The sequence below is a fragment of the Rousettus aegyptiacus genome, unplaced genomic scaffold, assembly GCF_014176215.1.
Source record: "Rousettus aegyptiacus isolate mRouAeg1 unplaced genomic scaffold, mRouAeg1.p scaffold_m13_p_10, whole genome shotgun sequence".
Taxonomy (NCBI): Eukaryota; Metazoa; Chordata; class Mammalia; order Chiroptera; family Pteropodidae; genus Rousettus; species Rousettus aegyptiacus.
The window spans coordinates 66079173-66099678 of record NW_023416285.1 but is presented as its reverse complement, the minus strand read 5'-3'; the positions used below and the strand labels follow the sequence as shown (position 1 = coordinate 66099678).

The 20506-nt window shown below is 37.9% G+C and overlaps 1 protein-coding gene across 6 annotated transcripts in view; it reads left to right on the top strand.

Moving 5' to 3' along the window:
* DCUN1D4 (defective in cullin neddylation 1 domain containing 4) overlaps positions 1–16030 on the top strand; it is a 65967-nt gene extending 49937 nt beyond the window's left edge. For 5 of the 6 annotated variants that reach the window (XM_036227944.1, XM_036227947.1, XM_036227948.1 and 2 more), the window contains 3 exons: positions 10301–10405; positions 12507–12609; positions 12722–16030. In XM_036227944.1, coding sequence (XP_036083837.1) covers positions 10301–10405; positions 12507–12609; positions 12722–12777 — 264 coding nt within the window. In that variant the 3' untranslated portion in view covers positions 12778–16030. The remainder of the gene's footprint in view (positions 1–10300; positions 10406–12506; positions 12610–12721) is intronic. The other variant, XM_036227946.1, reaches the window with a different exon arrangement.
* The last annotated feature ends 4476 nt before the right edge of the window (positions 16031–20506 follow it).

Here is a 20506-nt window from a genome sequence, read left to right as displayed (position 1 = left end):
ATTCTTTTCCATTTGAGGTAATTGTTGATAGGAATGTAGTTATTACCATTCTTAATTCATGTTTTCCATGCATGTTTTTTCTTCTTAAAGAAGTCCCTCCAACATTTCCTGTAATACTGGCTGGGTGATGATAAATTTCTTTAGCTTATTTTTGTCTGAAAAGCTCTTTATCTGTCCTTCAACTCTAAATGACAGCTTTGCTGGATAAAGTATTCTTGGTTGTAGATCCTGGGTTTTCATCACATCAAATATTTTTGTCCTTCCTTCTGTCCTGCATAGTTTCTTTTGAGAAATCAGCTGCCAGTCTTATGGGAGCTCCCTTGTAGGTAACTAACTGATTTTCTCTTGCTGCTTTTAAGATTCTCTCTTTATATTTAACCATTGGCATTTTAATTATGATGTGTCTTGGTGAGGGCCTATTTGGGTTCCTCTTTCTTGGGACTCTCTGAGCTTCCTAGGGTTATGTCTATTTCCTTCACTGAGTTAGGGAAATTTTCCATCATTATTTCTTCAAATGGCTCTTCAACATCTTGTTTTCCTTCAGGTACCTCTATGACACAGATATTTTTACCTTTAATAGTGTCCCGTAGGTTCCTTAAATTATTCTTATAGTCTTGGCTTCTCTTTTCTTGCTGTTCTGATTGAGTGTCCTTGGCTTCCTCATCTTCTATATAGGTCATTTGATCCTCTTCTTTATCCACTCTGTTTATTCCATCTGATGTACTCTTCATCTCAGATAATGTGTTCTTCATTCTTTTTTTATTTCTATTTCCATTTTTATATTTTATATCTCTTTGTTCAAGTTCTCACCGAGTTCATCTACACTTCCCAAAAATTCATTGAGCATCTTTGTAACCAGTGTTTTGAACTCTGCATCTGTGAGATTGCTTGACTCCATTATTCCTGGATATCTGTTCTGTTCTCTCGTATCGTATAGTTGCTGCTTCTTTGTCTTCTCATTTTGGCTGCCTTTCTATGTCTGTTTCTATGTGCTAAGCAAAGCTCTTAAGTCAGTCCTGGTCTTATTAGCATGGCTTTGTTTAGTAGCTTTCCAGTGGCACAGTTCTGAGAGGGGTTCAGCTGCAGGCCAAGTTTAGCCCCAGCCTGTTCCCCTCCGGGGCCACCTCTTAAAATTCAGCAAGCAATCCAAAGAAGCTGTGCTTATAGTTGCCTCAAGAAACCACACCAGAAATCGAGGCCAGCTGCCTCCAGTGTGAGTCTTGGCGCTGCTCAGCAAGGAACACCTGACTTACTGAGGACACACCTGGATGTGGCTTAGGTGGGGCTGTGAGTTGGGAGAGGTGGAGTTTCAGGGAATCTTGTGGGCAGAGCGACCTCTGTTATCCAGTTTGACGACATCTCAACTATGGTGGCTCTGTGTCCATGCACTGGGAGTGGGGGAGGGCTCAACAAAGGGATAATCGATACTGCCAGGACTTCTGCCTGGGAGAGAGCCTCGCCTTCGGCCCTCACTTCGACAACTCAGTGTCCCCTTGTAAGTTCTTGGTGCCTCCTGAGCAGCAGACCCAGCATTGGTGCTTAAAGTGAGCATGTCCGTCCCTGTGAAACGTCCACTGGCGACTTAGCCCCTTTAAGAGGCGTCTGCAGCTGCCGCCACCACAGCCATCGTCCCACTCAGCTGCTCGAGACCGGGCAGCCCTGCGTCTTCGCCTCGTCCTGCCTTCTACTGTTTCAGGGTAATTAATTCTTTCTCTCTCTAGTTGTAGTGCTGTGTTCATCTAGATCCTCGGCGACTCTGCTTGCTGTTTGCTCCGCGTTTCTGTTACAACTTTAATATGGCTGCAAAAGGGATGAATAAAGCTTCTATCATCTATGCCATTTTTTTTTCGGCCTTAGAAATGTTCTCTTAATGTGATTTTTCAAGATTCAGAATCTCTTCACCCATTAACTTCACCACTGAAGTCAAGACATAAGTATGTGGGTAGGGTGGTCCCAAGGGTGGTTTATCAGTTGTTGGTCAAGGATGTCATCGAGGCCCCACAGTCCTCCTTCCCACCCTGCCATCATTGGAGTGGTCGCGAGCCAGCTCCTGCGTGATACAAAGGTGTCTGCCTCAGATTCAGGCATCACATTCTCCATTCTTTTAGTTTTAGCCTATTTGTGTCTTTATATTTAGAGTATGTTTCTTACAGCTAGCATGTAATTCGGTCTGACGATATGTCTTAATTGAGATGTGTAAACCATTTTCATTTAATGTAATTATTAGTATGGTTAAGTTTACATTTCCTATCTTGCTGTTTGTCCCATCTGTTTTTTGTTCCTTTTTTCCTCTCTTTCTGACTTCTTTTGGGTTGAGGTGTTTATTTTTTTTTTTATTTATTTTTATTTTTTTTTTATGATTCCATTTTATTTCCACTATTGCCTAGTTAGTTATATCTGTGCTTCATTTTTCTTGTGATTGCTGTAGGCTTTACACTATATAGCTTTAAATTTTCACAAGTTTTCTTCAGATAGTAATATACCACTTCCTGTATAATGCAAGAACCTTTACAACAGTGTACTTTAATTTTGCCCTCCCATATTTTTTTGCTGTTATTGTCTTTGCATTTTACTTATATGTGTGCCACAAATCTCACAATATATTGTCTTAGTCTATTAAGGCTGTTCTAACAATTACCAGAGACTGAGTAATTTATAAAAAGCACAAATGTATTTCTCATAGTCTGGACGCTTGGATATCCAAGATTAAGGTATGGACAGATTGGATGTCTGGTGAGAGCTTCACTTTGCTGTAACCTCATAATATCGGAAGGGCGGAGGTCCCTCTGGTGTCTCTTATGTAAGAGCACCAATCCACCTCCACGTTCATAAGGGCAGACTCTAATCATCTCAAACCATCATCTTGGGGGTTAGGAGTTCAACATATGAATTTTAGAGGGATACAGACATTCAAGACCATACCATATATTGTGTTGTTACATCTGTGTTCTCTATGTTTCTTTTGTATAGATCCAGATTTCTATCTGGTATCATTTGTCTTCTGCCTGAAAAATTTCCTTTAATGTTTCTCATAGTAGAGATCTTCTAGTGATGAATTCTCTAAGCTTTTATTTTTCCTTGAATTTAGAAACTACTTCTCTGGATAAAATATTCTAGATTGATTGAATATTGTTTTAGTACTTCAATGATATATCTTCATTGTCTTCTGTCTTGGGTAGCTTCTGATGGTAAGTCTGATGCTGTTCATTGTTCTTTTGAACATAATGTCATGTTTTATTTTATGACTTGCTTTTATTTTATGACTTGCTTTTATTTTCTTTATTGCTTTTCAGCAAGTTGATTACAGTGTACCTTGTTATAATTTCCTTTAAGTTTATTCAGGGTAGGATTGGTTGAGTTTTCGAGATCTACGGGCATATAATTTGTATTAAATTGAGAAATTCTTCAGCTGTTATTTCTTCAAATATTTTTTTTTTTGTCTTCCTCTGCTCTCTTTCTGGGACTACAGTTATATTTATATTAGATGCTTAATATTGTCCCACAAGCCACTGATGCCATATTCAGTTTATTTTCAGGGTTTTTTACTTTTCTGTTTCCTTTCGGGTGATTTCAATTACCATGTTTTCTAATATTAATCTTTTCCTTTGCAATGTCTAATCTGCTATTAATCCAAGCAAGTATATTTTTCATTTTAGATACTATTATTTTTTCATCTCTAATAGTTCCATTTGGGTCTTTTTTCTATCTTCTGTTTCTTCATCGTTATATTTTCTTCCACCTTCTGGAACATCCAAACACGTTTATAACAGGTATATTAACAACTTTGTCTTCAGGTTCCATTATCTCTGCCTTTTCTGGGTCTCTTTTTATTGGTTAATTTTTATCTTGACTATGAAGGGAAAAGGGAAATCTGGTTTCTCTAACTCCATTTGGTTAGAAGCAGAACTTAAGCTGCTTTTTATCCCTCCAATCTTTTTTTCCCACTAAAATAGTGGTAATGACTTATAATTAACACAGCAGAACTTTTAAAACCAAACTTTTAATAGAAATTAAACTTTCTGATTGTTTTAATGTCCTAGATATTCTCTATTGCAAATAACAATGGCATATGTTAGATATTCTGAATTATGCTTTAATATACCAGGAAAGCAACTATAGTACCTTACCAGAAAATGATAAAATGGCCTATTTAACATCTCTCCACCCAGATTATACTCCTAAGGGTGGGATTGTTTTTTCCTCACCTTCAAACTTTATGACTAATTAAAAATAGTACTTGGCTATACAGTTATATTATTTTTCTTCTGATTTTACTTTGAATTGAACTCCATTATAGTGCTATGGATATTATAGGCTCATGAAACTTTACAGCTGAATAAAGAGAGCCAGAGAGGAGGGGACAGCCGGGGCCCGAGCTCTGCCCCTGAGGTACAGGCCGTGTCCTCTCCACAGAGCCACACCACCTTCCCTGACACACAACTGTCACCATCCTATGATCTTGTGTTAGAGGAAGATGATAGTATATAAGTTAAGGGTGAAATGACCAATTCTCTCACAAGTGGAATTTTGTCAGAGTATGTTTATGCATATGGTTTTTTCCCCAATGCAAGATTTATTATATAAACAGATACCGTTGTATGATTCCTTTAAATAAAACAGCCATTTTTTTTCTTGATTCGTTTTTTAAAAGGACCTGGAGAGATAAGATTGGACAAAGAAAATGAGATAAAAGACTAAATATAGTAATGTTTTATCGATCTGGGAATAGTTATTAAATACCAGTTAAATTTGATTTCTTTACATTCTCTGTGGCAGAGGCAAGGTATTATGCTGAAAGTCACAGAGAAAATTGACACTTGGAATTTTAAGAAGGATAACAGAGAGGTACTGTTAGCAGCAGCATCTTGGTCCAGCTACGAGTAGACAGACACCATGAATCTATGGTGATGCTGCTCTCAGATTTTTTTTTTTCCAGCAGTGCATGAGGTCCAGCCTCAATGCAGAAAGGAGAAGATAAAAGGATGGATTGAGAGTGAGAGAAGTATGTGAGCCTGGAGGGCAGAAGGGAGTCAAGAGGAGCCCTCCTAGAATGATTGAGATGGATCCAGACAGAATCAGGAAGTAGGTGAAGTTGGAAGAAACCACTAGATTGAGAGAAAGGGAGACCTTTAAGGTGAAGGAGAAGGAATGGCAGTGAGCAAGAGAGGAGATTTCCCTTTGGGGTAGGAGAGAAGTCCTTGATTTTTCACTCTTTGAAAGAAAACTTTAAGAAATTGTAAACAGGGCTTTCTGGAAGCAGAATACACCAGTGGGAATGCCTTACTGAGAGGTGAGCTTGTGATAGGTGGTCTGCTACAAGTTAGTCCTCATAGCCTGTCCCGTGATACACTCACTCTTCTGTCAGGAGGTTACTGTGCTTCTATTTCCTGTTTCTGAGGAAGTGTTTCAGGAAGACGTCAGAGGCCACACATATTAAAATAAATGTATCTCCTTTCTCTAAAACAATATTTCCATTTAAATTAGAAATGATTATGATATTACTCATAGAATTTGCTAAGGAAAATATGCTGGATCTTGTGTTCATTGGAGAATTCCTCCTGACTCTAACCTCAGTCTGTTGTGACCATTTGGATTCACGTCCTCTTCTGATATGAGTCAGTTTCTCACTTCTTAACCACTTTACTTGTCAGTCTGTTTGTTTCCCTCCCACACAACTCCCCCAGCACACCATACAGACACCTCTCTATTTTTTTCTTATATTTTCATTGTAAATTACAAAGAGAAAGTAGGTCTGGGTAAGGAACAAGAGTAGGAAGAATATGTAGTCATCTGACCCCAGGTCTGTTATCCTGAAAACCTTGTCAGTTTTAAAAGTATTCTTTTTTCATAATGTATATAAATGTTGAATCACTATGTTGTACACTTGAAACTAATATGGTATTGTATGTCAGTTATATCTTAATTAAAAAAATTGCTTTGGTTATTGCATACCCACATGGATTTGCTCAGCAGTTACTTGTAAAGCTAATTAGACTGTATGTCACTTTATATTTAAATCTCTCTTCCCTCATTCTTATTACTTCTCAGGATGCAGAACTCAGGCTTTGACTTAGATTTCCTGGGTCAAGTCCCAGCTATTTACCTATTATCTACAACTTAACGTCTGCTATGTTAATCCCCTGTGCCTCAATTTCCTTCTTTATAAATCGAGGGTAATAAGGCCTATCCTAATTAGGTTGTTGTACTGAATGAGTTTAAGTATAAGGCACTTAGAACAGTTTCTAGCTCAGATTAATTTCTTAATAAAAGTTAACCATAGAATAGAAATAGTTGTTGAATTATCCTTCACTGACATTACTTAGGTCTCTGCAAACCTGAAGTTTCAAATAATGACTTGTATTCCAAGAATAGTGCTTACAGTAATGGGATCGGAACTAAATAAAATGACAAAGTAGGACTGTGCCTGTTGGCAGATTTTTTTTCTTTTTGTTTTAAGGAGGCATCAATAGTTAAGTAATTGCCTTGTGAACATTGTGATCTTTGAATTAATTTTTGGTAAGTTCTAAGAGCATAATTATTTAGATTAATTTTTCCTGTAGGAGGATACTCTTGGGTTTTGTGACTTTTTTTTTTAATGTGTATTTTTTTTAAAAAAAAACCTATTCAAAAAACTGATTTGCTATATTTTCAGTTTTATAAACTGAGTTGCATTATTTAAGATTCGAGTTAGAGCTCTCCATCTTTTGCCTTATGTTTGTTTATGTAGGTAGCTGTGGTAAGTAGGACTGCATTTTCTCTCTATTTTTTGTAACCCCCATGGTCTCAAATGAGAATTCCATATGTCATAGGCCTTCATTTCAGTCCTTTTGATCTCACATACCAACTTCTGACTTGGTTGTCACCATTTATGTTTGCCAATAATGGTCACTTACATATTTATTCTTAAATCCAACTAGTTCTTGAAAATCTTAGGAATTTTTTTTGTTGAAGATTTTTTTTTCTTTATAATTTTGATAATTAAAGTTTCCCCTTTTTACATATGTCTTAAGCTGTCAAAACTTTGTGAAAATTGGAAATAGATCCTCTGAAAGAGTTGAGGGGGCCTCTGAATAGTGTATCTATTCATTTGACTATTTTTATAGTATCATTATATTTATATATATATATACAATTACCTATTTGTTTCAGTTATTGTTTCTTAAGTCCTTGTGCTGTTTAAGGGGGAAAATGCTTAGGAAGATTCGTACTAGAACAGTCTCACATAAACAGGCGATATATTTTTTTCATATTAGAACTTCAAATAGGAACTTTAATAAAACTTCATTATTTTCTATTCTACATTAGCTGTTGTTAGTCTTTAGCTTAGGGACTGCATTTATTCCATATATAAAACATAACTTCTTAAGAAGACTACTCACAATAGGATCCTTTAATTTTGCAACTGCACCACTAAGAGGCTTGATCTCAACTGTAACTGCTGTTTTTAATCTGTGTTTAAGGAAGACAACAAGGCAGAGTCTAGTTGTGTATTGTAGGGGGTTGGTGCCTCTTTGGTATATGGAATCTGTTCAGTTTCTGTTATTATTTGAAAAATAATTTTTAAAAAATTTGTTACCTTAGAAAACTAAAATTGACTAAATACATACTAAAACATCTTGAGTCAAGAAATGTGCAGGGAAAAAAGTTTCATTTCTTCTCCTTTAACCTTGCTAGACCTTCTGGGGATGCTGATTGACTCTTGCTAGGCTGTCTAAAGATGCTTTCTGCTTAGATTCTGACCTAGAGATGCAGAAATCCGCCCCTTGCTCCATGAGGGGAGGTGCTTGGTGCTCCCTGAGCAGAGGGTCACAGGGTTGGTGTTGACAGTGTACTATTTAAATTTCTTGTGAGGAGCTTCCGAATGTCTTTGCTGTCCTCCTTGAATTAGTTAAGGTGATTTTTTATTTTTTTTTAATGCCCAGCTTCATAGTATCCTGGGAGATTGATTGATTCACTTGTAATTGGGAACTCCTTGGCAGAGAATGCCATTAGGATCATTGCTGTAGAGAACCCCCTGGGCATGTCTCCATTTTGATGTTCAGTGGATGTTTGCTGTGGGATCTCCGGACTGTTGTTCCCAGGAATTTTGAGTGTGTTCAGTTACACAGCTTCAAATCTACCCACAGGCAATTTTGGTTATCAGCGAGAAGCCACTGTTCAGATCTTGAGTGCATCCATAATATCTTTCTCTCATTTGCTAGGCAGAAGATGGTGTTAGTGATTGTGAGCTGCTGGCTGGCACCTTTGCAAAGCAGGCGTAAGTGAGTGCTGTTCAGCTTCCGGTCCTGTGAGTCTGATGCCTTTCCTCCCTGTTTGGGCATCACTGCCAAACACATGCATTGAAATCCTTCATGATCATCAGTTTGTCAGATGATTATATTGTTGCAAAGAGTCTGTCCAGGTCTTTTGTATCTTTTTTTTCTTTTTGTCACCTTAGTGTATGTCCATTGTGATGGGAACATAGGCATTGATGATGTTGGAAGAAGGCACAATATGTATTGAAGCTAGATTAGCAATTTTAGGTTGAGTGAATGATTACAAACTCCTCCAAAGGAAAGCTTTTCCCCAAGCACCAGCGTCATCAGCCCAGTGCTGCATGAGCTGCTGTGCAGCAAATGAACTTTGGCCCAGTCCTGTGGTGCCAATGTGTGTTTTCAAAAGTTTACTTATTTTTTCTTGTGGGTTGCTTCATAGTATGGTGTGCTGTTGCTGTCTGCCACACCTTTGTTACAGGGTTAGAGGAAGTTTTCCATTTGTTTGCACAGTGTATCACAGAAGTATAAACCCTTGAAATGCAACAAACCAATGAGGCTTGGTTGGCAAAAGGTAGACAATCTCTAGAGCACCTTTTCTCTTGCCCTCTCTGTGGGAAGTGAGTACTGCAGCCAAGAGCAGGACAATATGCATGGCCAAGGGGCAGGCAGAGAATGCCGTGGCTAGGAGGCCCCACCTGTTTGCATTGAACTGCGAAATTGGGGTGTCCCCACCATCACCATACTTAAGTTGTATGGCCTGTAACAGAGAAGGGTGACGCGGAGACATCTGACCTGGTCTGTTCGTGAACAGTCATTATGCTTTACGACCAAAAGACAGACCCGAGCTATTGCACATCTTTCTGTATTTTCATTTACCTTGTTTGCTGTTGTTGAGTGAGGCCCTTACATTTGCTGTATTGTTTAAGTCTTTTACTTTTAAATTCAGTGTCAAGGTCAGAAATTTTCTGTGTACTATAGAGAGCACTTCACTATTAGAGTCCTTCAGGTAATAATATATTTTATCAGGAGGTATGCGTGACTGCATGTGTGGCTGACAATGGTGGTCACAGAATCATTCCTTAATTTGATGAACATTTAGATTCCACCACAAATGGGATAGCCAGAAACTTTGTCCCTTTGTAGGGAAGTACTTTTGTAAGTTTCCACCAGAGTTAAGATAACAACACACAGGCTAGCTTTGGCTATGTAAAGTTACTGCCTACAGCCCCAGGTCCTCTGTCCTTTTGCATAAAAACTCCCCACTTAAGAGTTCCAGAATGAAAACTCGTAAGGAGATTGAGAATAAGAAATTAATTGCAAACATAAGTAGAATTAATCTGCCCATATTGAGGTTTATGTAATATTTCTTTTCTGGTTTCTTTATGAAATGTTGTCTTTCACTTGGTTACTAGTTAGGGGTATTCTGCTAGGAGATTTCACATCTAACAAATCCAAGGTAAGAAGGATTTTAATATGCAGGCTGCTTTCCCCCACAGCAGGTGTATGAATACACCCTCTTACTTGGAGAGACTCTACAGAGCCCCAACATTTTTTATGAGCTAAATTTAATTCCAACATTTTTAAATATAAGAAATATATTTACTAATAAAATAAAGTTGTTGGAAAAATGATTTATATTAAGGAAACTTGATTCCTTAGCATGGAAATTGAAAGCTTTAAACTTCATTTAGTTAAGTTATGGGCTTTGGGATGAACAATTATGATTTTTATAATTCTCATAAATGTCAAACAGCAAGTGATTGAGTGATAGATTTTTATTTATCCCGAAATAATCGTAGATGCGGTTACTACCTAACTAGTTGATTTCGCATGAGGGTGATATTCTTTCTCACAGAGCAAGGCTTCCATTGTGTTTGACTACCTCCCATCCCCCACCTTAGTCTCAATCCAAGTATTTTATGGTGTATGCTAAATGATAAATGGGCTGTTTACTAATATCTTATTAAAGTGAAATAGAAATTTGGATTATTTGAATTTATTATTTGGGGGCATCTGGCTCATCCTTGTTTTTGTTTGTTAAACAGGAAAAGGACCAGCGCAGCCTAGACATAAACACTGCCAAGTGCATGTTGGGACTGTTATTAGGAAAAATCTGGCCCCTTTTTCCAGTTTTTCACCAATTCTTAGAGGTACCAAATTGTTATTTTATGGAATTTATGTTTGCTTGCTTAGAAGTACCAAGTATACTTTATTTAACCATTTTATGTAACTTGCTGTTTGTTGTACTTTTCTGCCTGTAGGAATTGTGGTGATGTTGTTGCTGTCCATGAGCAGCTGCCCGTTTTCTCTGTGCCCGTGTGTGCATTAACGTTGTGTTGCATCGCTCCCAGTACAGACGCATCAGGGACAGCCAAGCTCTTTCCTGTCCTCCCCTGTCTCGTCCTCATTTTAAGGCTTCACTTTTGTTTAGATTTCCTGCTCTTATAATAGTAGTAAGACAAGATTTACTCTTTTTCTGGCTTGAGGTGAATTTTCACTTTTATTGAGCAAAGCTTAAAAAACAGCCATCTGCCTTCTTATTAAAAAAAGCTTGTAATGCAGTCTTCTCTACTCTTATCTCCAAGTAACTTGGGGACCTTGAACCAATCTAAGTTTTAGGCAGACTCACAATATCTCCTTCAGTTTAAAATTTCTTCATGTTAGCATTAGAAATAATCCAGCACTTTATCCATCATTTTTGTTTGCTTCAAGTACTAGTGATAAAAAAAAAAAACAAAAAACAAAAAAAAAACTTTGAGCTGCTGGTTATTCGGAGCAGGTTTTAATGTAGTATAATACTGTAGGATCTGGAAGCGCCTGAGCTGTAAGTTGGAGTTACTGGGTTGTCATGTATAGATAGCATTCTTCTTGCCCTTCAGCCCCAAACCCTTTAAAAAATGCCCTTTGCATGGAAGGATTGTGGGTGTTGGGTCTTTGAGGAAATCCTGGGCCCTGATTCTAGCTTCACTCTTGGAATAATCTTTCTTGCAACTTACTTTATACGATTGTCTGGAAAAACTTCCAACTGATACAATTCTTTGAGGAACATTATTAAAGTTGGCTTGTAACATTACTAACTGGAACTCCTCAAGAAAGGTATAAAAATTGGTTTTAATATAAAATATTTGCTTACATGATCTGTTCTAATTTCTCTGACAGCCCCATGAAATGTTCGCTTTACTTGGAAAATGAGTAGAAATAGGTTCTTGTTCTCAGAGAGTTTAGCAGAATTTGAGCCTGAGCATGAAATGTTCTTTAGGCGAAAGACCTTGCTGCAAGCCAGTTGACTTTGCAGAATTCCAGGAGCCTCATCACCTGTATCAATGATTGTTTTTTGCCTTTAGTTGCTTAGAAAGTTAAACTTGTACTTTGTGCTTTGCTCTCTTTCTTATTAGTTTGTATTTTTCTTTTAAAAGGACACATCTTTTCATTTAAGCTTTTGTGTTTGCATCCTCAAAACCATTGGCTCAACTCTTTGCTTTTTATGTGCTTGTATTGTTTCCCACTGTTTCAGATATTAGTGGTTGATATAAAAATTATTGGATCCGGCTTTATTTTCAAAGCTTCATGCAGGAATACTGTATTTTAAAATATACTTTCGGCCTATTTATCGTCTAAGAGGACTAGAAAACTACTTCACAGCTATTCTGATTCATTTTATGACTGGATTCAAGTTTCAAATTATTAGAACAATAATTTCTTCAATGGCTAGAGCACCTAGTTTGAGACCGCATGTAGCACTCAGTAGGTCCTCATCGAGCAACCCACGTGTGTGTGTACTTTTAGCTGACAATGTGACAGGTAGTGTGCTGGTCGTCTCAGGTCTATTCATGGCAGCTACTCTTTATTTAGCACTTACTTTGTACCAAGCACAGAATGAAGTGCTTTACATAAATTATACAAATTCTCTCTTTTAATCCTTGCAACATCTCTATGAAGTAGGTATTATCCCCATTTTATATAAGAAGGCTTTTACAGTCTAGAAATTTCACTTCTAGGGATATAAAATTGTTTCTCTCTGATGCGCTTGTCATTTTGTGTTGGACCCCCATAATATTTTTGTAATGAAAATTGTTATCTTAAGTTCTACACTTGCTCTCTATCTCACCCTTCTCCTAGATTGGTACTTAACACACCACATATGGAGAGGGTTAACCTTCCTGAACTGTATTAAAGTTGATTCATACAGCAATTGAAACCATCCCATTTGTTAATTGTATCAGTAATTCATATTAATTTTCCCTCCATCAGCAATCAAAATACAAAGTTATTAACAAAGACCAGTGGTGCAATGTGCTGGAGTTTAGCAGAACAATTAATCTTGACCTCAGCAACTATGACGAAGATGGAGCGTGTAAGTACCAATGCTGGGTGTTCTCGCACTCTTCCCCCGTTGCTGTACATTTGCTCATCCTTCTCATTGTGAAAAGCCTCAGAGCTGTGTTGTTTTTTCTCTCTCTCTTCAGGGCCAGTTTTGTTGGACGAGTTTGTGGAGTGGTATAAAGACAAACAGATGTCCTAGGACTTTATGCATAGCAGCGAAAGAGTCACTGTTACCACAGTTATGTCAACCATTAGCCATAAATTGCTGTTTGTATCAAAGCGCATGCTGCTTTTCTTGCACTGTCTCCCTTTTGCAGGGACGTTTTTGGTGTTTGCTATTGAATGGGCCAGCTCTGCCTGCTGTGTAGCATTGTTCTCTTGGAAGGCTGCTTTGCAGTTTGTATTTACACTACAGATTGGTGAATTTGCCAACGTCCTCACTGTGATTATGTGTATATTGCTGTTTAAATTTTGTATATGTGTATAAAAACAAGCTTCACCTAGAGATTATTTCTGCAAAAATGTATTGTAAAAATAATTTTGAGGCATATTTCTAGTCCCTTTTTTCAAATGAACCAATTATACTTTTATTTGGTCTCAGACATTGCATTTCAGAAGACAAGACAGAAAAACTGCTACCATAAGCAAACGTTGCCAGAATTCACCTTATCTTTTAAGAGGCCAACTTTTGGAAGGAGGTGGGAGTTAATAACTTTTCAAAGGCATATGCCAAATATAATTTGGTTTACTTAAATATTAGCATTTTTAAATGATGAAACTGATAATTATTTGAACATATAGACATATACATGTCACAAATCATTTCCACCATGAAAGGTATAGGTTTTAATTTTCTAATGTTAAAAGCCGTAGTAATTTGAATACAGGTACAAATGAACAAATTAAAATTGTAACTTTTGTGTGTGTGGTGGGATGGGTTTTAAACTCTTGCAAACTTTCTTTAGTGTTTTTTTTTTTCCTTTTGCTTTCTTGTCAGTGTTTGGTCTGCTGATGCTCTCTATGCCATTCTAAGTAAAATTTCTTTGGCTCCTCCATGAAACCTGATGGTTCGCTGGCATTGTATAACTGCAGAGCACTTTTAGTTGTGGCTTGAACTTTTAGTTAAGCTTTCATGGTGTCTAATTTTCTAAATTTTGGGGGAAAGAGCTCTATTATAAGTGAGAGGTTTTTGTTTTGTTTTCTTTTTTTTTGTTTCTTTCGTGCTAGGCTTTTCCTGGCAGAATGTCCATTGCAGGCAGTGGACACGAAACCACCAGCATTGAGCAAACTCTATTATACGGTAGGACCTTTCCTGGAGAGGCTACTCGTCATTACCTGAGTAATTTGTGCAGAAAGGTGATAGCCATTATTTATGTGGATAAGGAAACAAGAGTAAACAGGACGGTGTTTTTAGGTTTGTATTTTATGTCTTTTTTTTTCTCCCCTCGCCTTACCCTTCTTGAGGAAATATATAGATAACATGTTTCCCCTCAACTATCTGGTGCTATTGAATGACTAATTTAGTCCCTAAAGTTTTGTGAAAACACAGAAGTCTAATGATGTAATCCATCCAAGTAAAAAGCTAATGGTGCATTTTAACAAGTGAATGCTATAGTTGTAAGCAAGTTCCATGATTGAACATGTAATGATTGGAAGAGGTTTGGATTATTTCAAAATCTGACCAAAAAATCTTTTTGGATTAATTGTGAACCTTTAAATTGGCATTAAATGAGAAAAGCACACAGGCAATGCTACTTTTGACCACTACTCACAGTTTCTTTGCAGACAGTGTTCAAATTTTCATGATATTTGTTTTTCTCTAACTGAACCGCCAAAGACAGAAATTCTGTATGTATATACAGTGTGTCGTGCATATACAAAATCATGATACGGTGAAATGAAAGTACTTCCTTTTTCTACCCAATGGAAAGGTTTGGCTTACTTGTGAAATAAACCAGAAGTTTGACAAACTCTGTAGTGATTAAGCATACTTAGTCATTCCTTGTGTAAGAACTGTAAACTCACTTCTACCTTATAAATTCATACTGGTTTGCACAAATTAATATCTGAAAAGAATAGAAGATGTTAACAGCAAGCACAGCTCTTGAGACTAATGTGTTGAAAGGGGTTCTGTTCCGATGGTGCCATTCTAGTGGCGATTGGCTATGGGCAAGTTCAGGTCTGTGGAGAACATGATTCCATTATCAAAAGTGTCCTATAAAGTTTTTAAAAGTCACACTGTAAAGTCAGTAGTTCTTAAATTTGATCAACTATAAATCACAAATGAATACAATGTATAAATCATAGATGAGGTTATTTTAAAAGTTTTGTTAGAAACTGGAGAAATTTTTAAACACTAAGCATAGTTAATCCTAGATTTAAGGACTGTTACAGGGGAGATGTTACATTTCATCTACAATGAACATTTTGATGATAGAGGAAAAACCCAAGTAAAAATTATTTCATGAAGCGTAATATGAAAGTATTACTCCATAAGGATAATCTGGCATATTTAGAAAACTTCAAATCTTTAAATTCCCTTGAAAAATAAACCTCTGTGACTGCAGAGTGCTTGCCCTTGGTTTTCTTGATTTTATTAAGTTATTTTTAAGGGGAAGGAAAAAGGTCAGACAGAGTAATAAGATACCTTTTCTAAAACATGTCCCTGTTTCGTAAAACTGAGCAATCATCAAGCACTTACTGGGTAATGTTAAATAAATTAGGGTGCCTTCTTCTGGTTTTCTTTTATTACCTAAGTCTACGCCCTTTATCTCTTTCCATTGTGTTTTGAACTCCTCATTGGAATAGTCTGTCGTAATGGAATACATCTTTTAGACGTTTACAGCTGCGGTAGGTCAGAAATTTTGTTATTTGATTTGTCATAAAAACCCATTGCAATGTTACATGCAGCTTTTTTGAAGCATGAACTCTGGATTAAGTTTTTATAAATCTAACTAGACAAACCTGGTTTAACAACAGATTTCTGTTGCCGCTCAGTCTCCATTTTAACAGTGCTTTTGAAATTTATACAGAAAGCTTTAAAAGTTTGTTTGTCCCCTTGGTTTTTATTCTTACAACTGCTAAAATACCTCTGTAAGCCTTATCTTTTATTCTTTCATATGTTGTATAATAAATGTATAGAATTCATTGACCAACTAATATGTTGGGTGTCTGTAAATGAGACCAAAACGTGGGTTGCTTTTCTCATAAAATAATTTCTCTTGGGGGTTACTGTTAAATGAACAGCAGCTAACCTATAACTGTGAATGCTTCGTGTCGTCAGTATTTGCATTACATTCATAAACGTGTGCAAGTCCTGTGACTCCCAGCTTAACTCAGATACTGTTATGCCACCTAACTTGATTGAGTACAGCAAATTGGTTTTAGGTTTTAATAGAATTGATGTAAAATGATATCCCATAAATAAAAAGTATTTGTGTTTGGTTTCAGAACTGATTTGTAAATTCTTTTTTCCTTTCTCTGCCTTTTTCTTCAAAAACTGCTTAAGGTAGTTTTTAAGTATTTTGTGTTTTATTCTTTTTCTTTTCTCAACTTTTTATTTTGAAAAATTTCAAAACATAGAAATAATGTAATAATTATATAATAAACATCCATCCATATACCTATCACTTGGGTTTTCCAGTTAATAGTTTACCACATTTCTGTGCATTTCTTTCTATGAATATATAGATATACTTTTTCCTGAACCACCTGAGAGTAAATTATATTGACACTTTATACCTAATATTTCCAAACAAGGGCATTCTTAGAACCACAATACAGTGATCACACTCAAGGAAGTTGACACTGACGCAATACTATTACCCAGTATACAGTCCAGATTAAAATCTCCCCATTTGTACCAATAATGGCCTCGATAGCTCTTTTATTTTTAATTCAAGGACAAGCATTGCATTTAGTTGTCATGCTTCTTTAGTCTCTTTTAATCTAGAATGGTTGTAGATATAGTACAAACACTACAGTGATTTTTGGCCAAATAGTGATTTTTAAAAATATAGAACCATATATTATATATTTCTGAACCTTAAGTTAATAATTGCACCAGGAGCCAGGCAGAATTGATCATTTATACTACCTCAAGGCCTACCACCCAGTTAGTCTGTAAGTGTGTGTCAGCCCTGGTGACCACTTTCTGAAGTTGTCTCGCACTAGAACGTCCGCTCCCTGATGGCAAGACCTCTGGCACAGGGTGGACGCTCAGAAAATGTATGTGGATGGAAGCAAGTAACAGGGTTTGCACTTGGCAAAGAATTGTCAGGACCTAAGAAACCTCATGTAGAGACGAATCAGGAAGGACAGGTATAAACTTTTAAGATTTTTAGAAGCTTGAAAGCAAGTGAAGAGGTAGAAAACAAGATTCCTGAAAAATGGAATCGAGAATCCAGGTGCTCACTGTGTGCATTGGTTTTGTAGATGGTTCTTTCAACTATTACTTGGGCCAAAAGCTGAGGATCAAAACAGAGATATAGTCTTCCAGACACATACAAAGAGAGGGGAGAGAATGTGGGTGGAGATAAAGGAAAAAGCTTAATCTGAAACTGATAGAAAAGAGTGGGAGATGACAAACGTTTAGACAGGATTCCTAACCTGGGCTACAGCAAACAGTAGAAAGTCATGAGGCGCACATTATCCAGTAATAGAAAGTAGGAACATGAGATGTGTTCTCTGGGCAATGTTAGTGGTGCACAATAAAATTAGTGGGTTGAAATAAGGTTTCCAGCAATGTAATTGGAACAAAATAGACCAGGGGGAGAATAAATCACTAATGTCCACTTAAGACCGCTCCCCCAACACCGCCCCTCCCCCAAATAAAACAGCTGAGGTGCATCGCGAACATACCTCTGTAAGAAAGAAATTACAAGGAGTTTTCTCTAAAGGAAGGACATTTTTAAAGATAGTTTTTTTGAAATAATGAGACAGAGAAAAATGAAAAACATTATCCGTAGGAATGGGAGACTGGTCGCTGGGCCAACCCTGGGGCTGCGGAAGCTCAGAGCGTAGTTGGCTACTCTGGATGGCAACTTTCCTGACTTGTCTGAACCTACAGGAAGGTGGGATGTGTTTTTCCACAGTGCTGTAGTGTGCATTACATCACACTGAAATGGCTCATTTGAATGTAAACCCCCAATTCTGCTGCAAAGAATAACGTTTAGGCAGAAGATCAGAGAAAAGCTTTCATGATTCCTTTAGAAAAGAATTGTCTTTGAAACTTGTTACAGCTAGAAGGAAAAAAAAAATCAGAGGAAAAAAACTCACTTGAGGAAATAATACATTAAGCTTTCTGGCTATCTACTTAATCTAAGCCTGTAGGACAGAAAATAATCCAAAATAGGGCATGTTCACTACTTAAGGCACATTCATCAGAAAATTTTTTTTCCCCCTCACTGAATTTGTCCCTGGCATTTCAATTGCTTTAAAAAATAAAATCATTCCATGTATACAGAAGTACTTACTTAAAAGTTATGGTAAGGACGACTATGCTGAGAATAATAATTGGAAACTGAAAAACAAAAATTGACTGTAGTAATTAAATGGAAATTTTAAAAAACATCATTTAAAATGTATAAATCTCTTCTGAAGAAATGTATTCAGTCCTTTGAAAGAGATTCCCTTGCAATCACTGAAGAATGTAGATTGTGATGAGTCTTGGCACTGAGAAAGTAAGATGAAAGGGTTTGTTTTTTCCTCTGACACTCCAGCAGAAACATCTCAGAATTGCCTAAATTTGAATATTTGAAATTTGAACCGATCTAGAAATCTTTCAATAAGCGTGTGATGGTAAAGAGTGCAGCAGCTATACTCAATACCGGTGACCTAACTCACTAAAAAGTTTTGGGCCCACTTCCAATAGTACACATATTGAAAGCCACTGTATTTTGTCTCTACTTACTTATTATTTAGTCTTCATGACCTGTGGTGGTTCCTAAATACTCCATCTTGAGAGTAGGATTTGGACAAGGGTTATAATTCTATCAGATACACCCCAAATCATTGAATAAAATATGAAGTACCTTTCAGCAATCTATTCTGCACATCTGAAAGTGCTCATAAATCCATCAAGTCCTTGCAAGATTGGTTTGCAGATTCTCAGTACAATTGTCTCTATCGACAAACTTCAATTTTATGTTAGGCAGAATTCCTATGTGAAATTGGGAACACAGGCATTAAAGTTTATATAAGCATGTGGAGGGAGGCTGGGGTAAATAGAAAATAGATTGAAGAATTGGGAAGGACTTCTGGATGGGGAGGTCTTGTGCCTATTAGGTTCAAGTGGCATCAACCGTTTATAAATGGTTGACTAGACAGACACTCAGTTGGAATAGAGTTTCTTTTGGAGAGAAGGGCATTGTAGGGAGAGATGGGGACCCAGTGCAGGGCTCTCCTTAGGCCTGGAGTGCACACAAAGGCAGCAATAGAGGCGGTAGAGAGGGTCGGCTTTTCAGACAGAAGTGTTTGTTGTCACCAAAAGATAGCAATATAATTGATGAAAAGATGCCAACAGAAAAACAGGGACTTTAATGATGAATGTGGAGTGTATGGAGGCAGCTGCATGAAGCAGGAGATGATAAAGCAGTGGTGGAATTGCCTTTCCGGTCCCCAAGTTTCCCTATGGGGGTATCCAACTATATTTGAAATGGCCCACACAGCAAGGATTCTGCCAGGCAGGAGGTGTTCTCTTTACTCTTCTGCTGCCCTCTGGAGACTTGAGCCGCAAGCCTGCCCACTCAGCAGATGGAAGTAACATGCCAACACCCCTGATCATTCCCTGCAGAAAGGGGACCAAGATCAGTTTTCCAGGAGTGTCTGTCACCAAGCCCAGCTGTTAGGCACTTTAATAGAGGGGAGGACACCCCCGGGAGGACGGCCTCAAAGACCCTGGGAGTGGTTAGCCAAAGTGCTGGCATGTGAGAAGGGTCAGTATGGCACAGGGAGATTCGTTTAGTGGAGGGGCCTCAGTGGGGAGAGACTCAATGGGGAGAGACGAGCGAGCTGCACTGAGGTGTAGATGAGAGGACTTGGCCGGGAGGACACTGTGGGAAGAACAGGAAGTTCACCCGCTAACTAGTTTTCAGAGACCCAAAGCTCATTCTGTGTTTGCATCAAATCTCCCTTAGAGGAGGCATTGACCGCCAGCATTCAGTTACCGGGAGAGCTTGCAGGCTGGCAGAGACCCTGTGCTCTCTCCTCTCTGTCAGAATGCACAGTCTTCATGCAGCATGTTTTTTCTGTGCAGTTACATTGCTCTAGTCTCCTTCCTGTCCTGCTCCCCCAATCCTCCCTGCTAAAAGAATTATTTGCTAAAAGGCACCCGCAACCATCTCCTCCCTCCAGCATGGAGGAGATAAGGGAGCAGACTTTTGTGGGTCTTTTTAGGCAAACTGGTTTTTGAATTCTGATCACTATGGGATGACATTGCAGGTGACAGACTCTGGATACTGAAGAAGAAAAAATTAGACACTTTATCTTTCCGATTTAACACAGTCATCTTCACACTTTAGCACAGTGTTCCCCAACCTTTTTGGCACCAGGAACTGGTGCTCCTCTGAGAATCTAACGCCTGATGATCAGAGGTGGAGCTGAAGCGGTGATGCTGGCGCTGGGGAGCGGCTGCAAACACAGATGACATCTCACTTAATCACCCGCTGCTCCCCTCCTGCTGTGCAGCCTAGCTGTGCAGTCCAGTTCCTAACAGGCCACAGACCAGTACCAGTCTGCGGCCCGGGGGTTGGGGACCCCTGCTTTAGTACACTGATGTCATGTGCATATTCATGGATTTTGTGTTGAGTGTTGGTTGCCAGCAAGCTGTAATGAATTCAAGGGCTGTAATCAAGAAGGCCGGTTGGTGGCTTGTTGACATCATTTAACTCCTTTCAGAAGAGAAGATGGCCAGCCAGGCCATGTGCTTA